The following is a 9,385-nucleotide window of genomic DNA, read 5'->3' on the forward strand; positions in this document are numbered from 1 at the left end:
GTACTATAAACGGACCAATCAGAAGTTAGGGAAGTGGACCAATCAGGAGTGAAGGAAATAACCAATCAGGAGTGAGCTCAGGAAACCAATAGAATTTTAGGGGTAAGTTCCACTTTCCTAGAAGTAAGTCGTTTCAGAGGCAAAAAGTGAGATAGAGCCTCTGGGCCAGGGAACGAGATGGTGCTGGCAGGAGAGTAGTAGCCCTGCCTGGGGGTCCTGCTGGTCTTTTTTATGGGGCTTCCTGCCTCAAAATGACAGCTGAGGAGGAGGAGAAGTCACCTAGTGTGACTCATCAGGAGTCAGCTGAGCAAATAGGTCCCACTGTAGGAATGTTACATGGACAGAGTTAACACAGCAGGCTGGCATTCAGCTCCTGGCACTGCTGTGGCCTCACAGGTGTGTCCCAATCGTCCCTTCTTATTGGACCTGAGCCCTGATTGGCTGATGCCTGTCCTGTACCAGTTGTTGAATGTCTTGAATAAGGTGCTTATGAAATTGCCGAAGGGCTTGCAGAGTAACACCAGAGATGCGCCCTGAGGGAAGCTGGTTCCTCTGTTTCCAGTCAGGAAAGGGGGAAATGAGGAGGCTGCCACTGGAATCACTGAGCTCAGGAACCCACTACTTGAAGTACTATTCAGCAATAAAAAAAGAACAAGCTAACAAAACATGCCAGTCGTAGACGAACTTCAAAAACATTATGCCAATTGGCAGGAGCGAGGCACAAGAGCCCACGTATTATAGATTCTGTTTGTATAAAATATCCAGAAAAGGCAAATTGTTAGAGGAAAAGTTGACGAGTGGTTGCCTGGGGCTGAGAGTGAGGAGAGAAATTGTAAATGGGCACAGGGATCTTATTGGGGGTCTGAAAATGTTCTAAAACTGATTTGTGGTGGTGTTTGTACCACTAGGTAAATTTACTAAAAGTTACTTAATTGTATTCCTGCAGTGATATGTAAAATACACCCCGATACAGTTGTTGAAAGGGAAAGGAGCGTGCCGCCATAGCTGTGAAGCTGGCTGCAAAGCCTCTGTCAACAAATGAGTCTAGATACTTCCAGAACTGGAGTCTGGACACCAGGAAGCTGCTGCAGAAGCACACCACTGTCACCTTGCTTTCCAGCAGGAATCACCAAAGCAGCCCTTCCAAAGCTCACACAAGAGCATCCCTGTGGAGAACTTACTGTGCTTCCAAAGCTCCAGCAGCAGGGGAGTCTGGGAGATGCAGCTTTTGCTTCCCAACCTCCACAATTCAGGAAGCACCCTAGGTGGTAACCTGGGGAATATGTGGCGGAGGAGAAAAGGGGGCTCCAGACAGAGGGAAGAACATGCGCAAAGGCCCTGCGGTGTGCTCGGGAAACAGAAAAGAGGCTGACCGGGCAGCCCTGGTAAGGAGTTTGGATTTTATTCCAGGTGAGATAGAAACCACGGGTAGGTCTTAAGCAGGGTGGGTTCCATGGGCAGAGCCGCACTTCCCTCTGGCGGCTGTGGGGAGAATGGGTTTGGGGGACAAGAGTGGAAGCAATAGCCCAGCAGTGACGACGATGGTGGCCAGGGTCAGGGTAGTGGCAGAGGAACTGGAAGAAAGCGGGTAGACTTGAGGCTTATCTAGGAGGTAGAATTTACAGGGCACAGTGAAAATTGGATGCTAGGGGAGGGGAGGCATAGAGGCAACCCCCAAGTTTCAGACTCATGAGCTGAGAACAGTCACCTCACTTCTCTCTTAATTTCCTTTTCTCTGAAGTGGAGGTGACTATGACAGGTAATCCATTCTTTCAACAGATATTCACAGATCAACTACTATGTGCTGAGCAGTGGGGATAAAAGTGCTTTCCCCAATGTCTGGGCCCAGAGTAAATTCTCGGGAAATTTTTTCTTTTTCTTTCATCCTTCAGAGTTCAACTTAAGTGCCCCTTCCCACAGGAAGGCTTCCATGATTCCACCCCAAACCACATGCTCTCTCACTCTCACACATGTAAGCAGTGACAGAGTCCGTGTGTGGACTGAACCAGGGGGCGGGGAGGACTGGCTAAGGAACTAGGCCTGGATGAGGCACATCCCTTCAGGGCTGGAAAATGGGTGGGGGAGGCAAGAGGGGCCAAGCACCTCACATTTCCAGTGTTAGCCACTCTAAGAACACTGCCTTCTTCCCACTTCCCTTTGTTAATGCTCTTTCCTTCTGCCTGAAATATCTTTCCTCTTATTCGTCCTTTGACTCAGCTTGGTTGTTTCTTCCTCCAGGAAGCCTGCTTTGCCCAGCCAGACTGATTTCCTCTGCCATCTATATCTACCTTGCATGCTTTGCTAACTACAAAGTGGTCGCCTGTCTCTCCACTGAAAGGGCAGCCCCTTAAGGGCTGGGAGTCAGACTAGAAAACTGAAATGGAAGTGATATCAAGCTTTCAACAGCCATTCAACAAATATGTATTGAGCCAGACTCTAATCTAGGCAGCTTTGATGAAGGCGGACACACAGGAGAAGGGAAAGGTGGGAAGGATTTCAGCGAAGAGAGAGTAAGGTGGGAGGCATCTGTGTTAGTCAGAACTGCCTACGTTTTGCTGTGGTAACAAAGAAACCCTGAAATCTCAGCCACTTAGTACAATGCCAGTTTATTTTTTGTACGTGAGAAGTCTGATCTAACTTCCATCTGGTGACAGCAGGGCCTAGAGTCCCTCCAACACCTGCTCTGCCATCTCAGCAGAGGGCCTCCCAGTCCTCCTGGGCGGGAAGAAAGCCCGGGACTGACTCGCTGCCTGTCCTGCTCGCAGCCCATTGGCCAGGGCTGGTCGTACGACTCCACGCCACCTGGGAAGTGCAGGCAGGCACTTGCGGCATCTCTGCTGCGGCATCCCAGCAAGAGGCATGTGCGTGAGAGGGAGAAGGACTGGGGTATTTGGGAGTGGCACATAGACTTATTTTTTTTTTTAATTCATTTTCTTTGTCTTACTTTTTTGATTTTTTAAAAATTGAAGTACAGTCAGTCACAATGTGTCAATCTCTGGTGTACAGCAGAATGTCGCAGTCATGCATACACATACATATATTTCTTGTCACATTCTTTTTCATTATAGGTTACTACACGATATTGAACACAGTTCCCTGTGCTATACAGAAGAAACTTTTTAAAATCTATTTTTGTATATAGTGGCTAACATTTGTAAATCTCAAACTCCCAAATTTATCCCTTCCCACCCCCTTTCCCTGGTAACCATAAGATTGTTTACTATGTTGGAGAGTCTGTTTAAAATTCATTTTCTTGTTTCTATTTCTTTATTTTTTTAATTCAAGTATAGTCAGTTTACAATGTGGCATCAATTTCTGGCATACAGTATAATGTCTCAGTCAGACATATACATAAGTATCGTGTTATTTTTCATTACAGGTGACTACAAGGTATTGACTACAGTCCCCCGTGCTATACAGTAGGACTTTGTTGTTTATCTATTAGACTTTCATAAGGATAAAGCCCCAATGCCTGGCAAGGACTTGCAACAAAAGCCCCAGCATCTGGGTTTTTTTTTTTTCTCTCTTTTTCTTTTTTTTGTGTGTGATTAGAGGATAAACAAAGAAAGGGACAAGTGAGGCAGCAAGGCTCAAGTTTGAGTCCCTTCTGGGATCACTAGAGCTAAAGATGCCACTTCTCAAGGGTCTATTTTGTGCCAGGGAGTATGCGGGGAGCTGGACACATATCACTCTATCTCGCTGAATCCTTACAACTCTGAGAAAGGTGTTGGGATTACTGTGCCCATACTACAGATGAGAAGACTGAGGCTCAAATTGGTTTACTTATTTGTCTAGGACTGAAGCCAACGCCCAGACCCTTTCCATCATGCTGCACTCGTCTGATCACTCTCAGGGGCAGAGGGGAAAACATGACGTGTCTGGGGGAGTGGGCTGCTCTTCAAATGGCCCCATATCTGAGGAGGTAACGACCCCCATGCCAGCCAAGTTTGGAAGGAAGAGAGGGTGGGGTGTATTCTTGGGGGAGTACTTCATTTACACACACTCAGTGCAACTCAGCTTTCCTCAACTGCAAAAGGACATGACAGCCATCCTCTTGGGGCGGCCGTGGGGTCAGTTGGGAAAGTGTCTGTAAGCACTGAGCACCCAGGAAGTGCTCTGTAAGCGGTCCCTGTTACCTCTACTAGGGTGTCTGCCTTTGCAGTGGGTCTGCGAGTGGGGGTTTTCCTTCTAGGGCCCTGATCTCCCTGGTGGTGCCAGTGACTATGAGCCCAAAGGGCCTGGAGGGAAGGCCGGCTCTACCTGCAGGCACCTCGGGAGAGGCCGTCACCTCTGTGCTCCTTCCCTCATCTGAAAGTGAGGAAAATGGGAAAATCCATCAAATGCTCAATTTTCCAGCTGGTTTCTGGGAATATAAGCAGAGATGATGGGTGTGAATGTATTTTATAAACCCCAAGTCTCGCTCCATGCCCACCCCACCTGGACTGTAGCTCACTGAGGTGAAAAGCTGGGTCTCAGATCCCCTTCCAGCACCTCCTTTCCCTCCGCCAAAAGGTGACCAATAGCTGTTTGCAGAAAAGCCAAATAGCCCAGCCACCCACCAAACAGAGGGTGTCTAATTCAGAGTCCAAGGCCTGAGGACATCTCAGAGTTTAGTTTAAGTCAGAGGCATCAAATGAATGGGCTCAGACAAGTTACTTAACCTTTCTGTGCCTTGGTTTCCTCTTTAGGAAATTTGGCCTAATAATAGTAACGCCTAGGGTTATTGTGAGGATGAAAAGAATTAATATATGTAAAGTGCTTAAGAAATGCCTGGAACATAGTAAGTGTTGTGTATTTGTTACTATCATCATCCTTTGATTCACATGATGTCAAAGTGTTTGGATTTAAGTGCCTTCAGATGGCCTCTTGATTTTTGCCCAAGTCTCCACCACTCCCTCTTGTCCTACACCCAGGCTGTCTCCCTACCCAGCCCCAGAAAGCCCCTGGTTTGAGTCCCCAGCCACAGCCTGGTCCTTTGTCCTCACTGTGCCTGCCGGATGACACAGACTGTTGATTCCTGCTGCAGAACAATGGTGATTACAAGCCTGAGCCAGACCAGCCCTCTCACCAATGAGGCAAACTCCAGGCAGGGTCCTGAGCTGCTCTCACACCCGCGGCTCCAACCCCACCAGCTGTGTGTCTCCCCGCCAGCCCTTCCTCTTCTCCAGGGCTGTTTCCCCAGGTGTCAAATGGGCTCCAGAGCCCCTGACCACTTGCCAAGCTTGTTCTGAGATGGGGCCAGTGGAAAGGACCTGTCATCACCCAGGATTCCCTTCTCAGCAGAGCTGGGGAGCTGTGGGCCTGTCCCCCCTCAATGCTGAAAAGAGAAATCCCGCACCAGCTGAGACAGAACTGCAACCACGGAGATTATCTAGATGCACGTTTTATTATCAGCAGGATGACTATCACTGATAAGGGAGAGGTGCCTAGAGGGTTATATACAAGCTTCCAGGGCGACGTCTACATTCTCCTCCACATGCGTATTCCCTCAGCCACCACACAGCACAGCACCACCAACAGTGTTTCCCCCAAGCAGAACACAGCCATGGGTCAGGGCTCTTCCCCCCGACAAAAGGATGCCCAGGAAGAGGAGGAGCTCCTGGGTCCTGGGGGTGAAGTTTACACGTGGCCAGTCCTGGCAAGGGTGGGAGCTGGGTTTGGACGTGACAGCTTCAAGCCCACCCCACGCTCGCTGGCTGCTCACTCCAGAGGCACCCTGTCCCACTCTGGGGATCCCTTAGAAAACACAGCAGGGTCATCTTAGCCAGGGCTAAGGAGGTGAGCAGGCCTACGGGGTTAGGGGAGAGGGACTCTGGGATCTGCTCCCTTGTCAGGGGCACAAAGTGGGGTAATATGGGGTTTTAACTCATAGGCTGGCTTTCTCATGTCCCTGAACTAGGCGGGCGAGGCCAGGGGCTTGATGTGTGTGTATACAGGGAGCTTGGGTGTATGGTCAGGCATCTCAGGAGGAAGGAAAGAGGGGTCACAGAGGGGTAGGGCATACAGGGCTCAAGACATTCTTAGACCCCAAGTGGACTTTGCGGGAAACAGGCTCACTCCTCCAGGGGCTCCCGGGCCCAGGCCGCTCGCCGCCCAGGGTGCTGCCGCTTCTCCTCGGCCTGGCCCCTGCTCAGGTCATCCAGGAGGCCCAGCAGAAGGCTGGTTTGACCACAGGATCCCTGGGGCCCGCATGGGCCTCCTGGGGCCCTCTTCCCGGGATGCTGGCGCTTCTCAGGCATCAGCTCCCCCGCCTCTTCCTCTTCCTCCTCTTCCTCCTCCCAGCTCCTCTGGGCCTTGGGATCCACCAGCCGTCTGCCTGGGTGCTGCCTCTTGGTGAAAGTGTACCCGAGCCAGGAGGAGCGCCGGCCCGGGTGCTGGCGCTTCTGCTCTGTTACATCCACCAACCAGGCGGCTGCGTCCTCCCGCCGGCCGGGGTGCTGCCGCTTGTGGGGGCCGGCAGCCCCTCCTTCTTCCTCCTCCTCTTCAACTCCGTCTTCTGCCTCCTCCTCCCTTTTGCCTGGATGCTGACGCTTCGAGAACCAGTCAGGTTGAAAGATCTGGGACTCTGGGAAAGGAAAGAGGCCAATGAGGGACGCCCCTGGCCCCTGGGTGCCCACTCTAGCCTTCCTCCCAGTCAAGACAGATTCCCACACCATTCACCCTGATTCGGGGGCTTGCGCCTGCCTCTCAGGCCTCATAGACACACACACTCACACAGATGGTCGGGGCATGGCTTCTGGTTCTAGTCCCAGCTCTGCCATTCCCTAAGCTGTGTGCATAAACAACTCACTTAACCTCTTTGAGCCTCAGTTTTCTTCTGTGTAAAATGGCGATATTAACAGTACCTATGGAAGAGGTGGTTAGGAAGATCAAATAGTGTGATAAGGTGTTTGAAGTGCTGAGAGTGGTGACTGGCATATATGTGCCCAGTAGGTGGTAATTAAAATTGTCACCACAAAAAGACTGTCTCTCACACAGAATCTTTCCCACTGAAGATCTGCTCTCTGTGAGGTATTTCCAGGGCTGAGATGGGAGAGGAATCTGATTCCAGGAAGGGGTCAACTCACAACCTGCCGAGAGTGTGGCCAAGGAGAGTTTCTGAGCTTCTGAAAGTCAGGAGGCTGGACGACCAAGTCGCTCCTTCCCCTCTGCATCTGTCAGGGTTTCTCCTGACTCTCTCGGCCTCCTCCTGTCCTCCTCTCAAACCGCAGCCCGAGACAATCCCGCAGCTCACCTGAGTCGCTATCGCCCTGGTCCTGGTCCTCTCGAAGCCGCTGGAGGTCTTCCTGGAGGAAGAGGAATCGCTCTGCCTGGCGCAGGAGGTTGTCCAGATCCAGGTGCTCGGCAGCCATAGCTGCCTCCTGTTGGGCCATCTCTGGCTGTGCGTGGCCACTCGGGACACCGGTCAGGGTCAGGGTCAAAGCCATGGCAAGCAGAAACCAAGGGCCGGGCATTGCGGCGTCTGGGTCGGGAGGACAGGGAGACGGCATAAGTGCGCAGCGCCCCCCTCCCAGCCCGCTCTATCGCCCCCTTTGCTGTTCCAGCGGGTCCCCAAGGCTGGGGAACCAGCCGTTCAAACACCCTCCCGGGAGCAGAACTACCTGCCACCTTAGGGCAGGAGGCTCTGCCCTGGGCTCTGGGCGTCCTCACAGCGGTGCTTGGAGGGCCTGCCGGCGCTGCGTTCTGCCCGCGCGAGCCCGGAGACCTTGGGAGCCCCGTCACCACCGCCACTTCTCAGCGCGCTGGGGGTGACACGCCAGGAGCGTAAACCAAGACTGTAGCGCAGGCCCGACGGCCAGGATGCCAATTGCCGCGCCGCAGGCTAAAATTCTCCCCAAGGGTCCCAACGCAACGTTCTTCTCTGTCACTCCTCTAAACATTCTGTTTGCAACGCTGTTCTGTTTCTAACTCTAAGATTCTGTGGTAGGCTAGGAATCGAATTCTAACGCTAAGATCCTACTTTCCACGTTAATTGCACAGCTAAAATCCTATTTCTAGCGCTGAGATCGAGATTCTAAGGCTGAGATTCGATTCCACCGCGAAAATTCTGTTTCGAACGTCGGATTCGAATGGTAACTCCCGGGCTCTCGCGCCGACGCCCTGGCTGCCTAGCGCCGCCGCAGAGCCCCGGCGCGGACCGCAAGCGGCCACCCGGGTGGGCGTGCGACGCCAGCCCTCCCCCGGCGCCCAGCGCGAGCGCCCCGGACGCCGGGCCGTGCGCGCCCCGGAGGGAGCGCCGCCAGTGAGCCCGCGCCGGGGGAAACCCGGGGTACACGCCGCCGCTCTCCCCGGGGCGCGCCCGAGGGCGGGCAAGGGGCCCCCTGTCCAGGGCTGCGGACGCCGCCTGTGGGGCAGGAGGGGCGAGTGGTTACCTGCCCGGCGCGAGCTCCGCGGGGCCGGTCCGGGATCTGGGGCTCCAATCCGGAGAGTCGGGGTCTGGAGCCGGCGGGTCAGGAGTCGGGGAGCGCTCGCAGGACCCGGCGCGCCGCCTGTCCGCTGCTCGGCGGGGCCGCTGCTTATATCCGCGCTAGCGGCGGCGCGGGTGAGGTCAGCGGGGAGGGGTCGCGGCCGCCGGGAAGGGGCGCTGACGGCAGCCGGCCCCGTGGGTACCCAGCCCGCCCGCACCGCCGGAAATGTGGGGCGGGGGCGGCGGGGAGGGAGAAAGGGGGAGCGAAGAGGCGCAAGCGGCGGGACGCGGTGCTGGCGCGGGTTCGTTTCTGCACCCAGCTCCGAAGGTCTGTTGTCTAAGAGAACATTCGTGTAGCAGACAAAGAGCGAGATAATGAGAGAAACACAAATAAAAAGATACACACAGGAGAGAATCGGAAGTAGATTGAGACCGAGACTGGGAGACGCACAGAGAGACAGAGCGGACACACACCAAAGAGACAGAAAGACAGACAGACAGAGTAAGATGGAGGTGGGGTTGGAAGGGGGAGGGAGGGTCAGAGAAAAGAGGAAGAAAGGGGTAAGTGGACCTGGGCTCTGATCTTGACTGTGTCACCTCTGGCAAATGTCTCCCCCTCTCTGGGCCCAATTTTCTCATCCGTACGGCCCCCCACGGGGGAGGGGGCGGGGCACAGTTTTCAGAATTGCAAACCCGATGGCCTGCGGGCTATTACCAGTTCATGGTGCGTTTTCTTAGATCCCTATAGTATTTTGAAAGAGTCCGAATGAATAACCAACATTTAAAAACCAGGAGAGCACAGGAAAAATCTGGACTTCTGACTTCTCTTCAAAGTCTCTTGAAAAAAAAGTGGCCCTGTATTTCCTCCTGACAGCAGCCCTGGTCACCACACGCTCCTCCACTCCCTGCTGTCTTCCAGTGTGTTGCCCTGGTCACAGAGGAGGGACATGGGCATTAGTGACCCCTGGGACAAAAGTA

The 9,385-nt window shown here is 53.5% G+C and overlaps 1 protein-coding gene across 1 annotated transcript; it reads right to left on the reverse strand.

Moving 5' to 3' along the window:
- Positions 1–5,376: 5,376 nt before the first annotated feature.
- TRH (thyrotropin releasing hormone) lies at positions 5,377–8,614 on the reverse strand. The gene is made up of 3 exons (XM_074344113.1): positions 8,373–8,614; positions 7,235–7,462; positions 5,377–6,565 (listed from the first exon to the last, which is right to left on the reverse strand). Exons 2-3 carry the CDS (start codon positions 7,452–7,454, stop codon positions 6,054–6,056), a joined length of 732 nt encoding a protein of 243 aa, XP_074200214.1. The 5' UTR covers positions 7,455–7,462; positions 8,373–8,614; the 3' UTR covers positions 5,377–6,053.
- Positions 8,615–9,385: the final 771 nt, after the last annotated feature.

Source organism: Camelus bactrianus, chromosome 17 (assembly GCF_048773025.1).
Source record: "Camelus bactrianus isolate YW-2024 breed Bactrian camel chromosome 17, ASM4877302v1, whole genome shotgun sequence".
In the NCBI taxonomy this organism is placed as follows: Eukaryota; Metazoa; Chordata; class Mammalia; order Artiodactyla; family Camelidae; genus Camelus; species Camelus bactrianus.

Coding starts and splice junctions, on each gene's coding strand:
- TRH (XM_074344113.1), bottom strand. CDS start 7,454: ATGCCCGGCCCTTGGTTTCTGCTTGCCATGGCTTTGACCCTGACCCTG. Junction 6,566..7,234: donor CCAGGGCGATAGCGACTCAG/GTGAGCTGCGGG, acceptor TTCCTTTCCCAG/AGTCCCAGATCTTTCAACCT.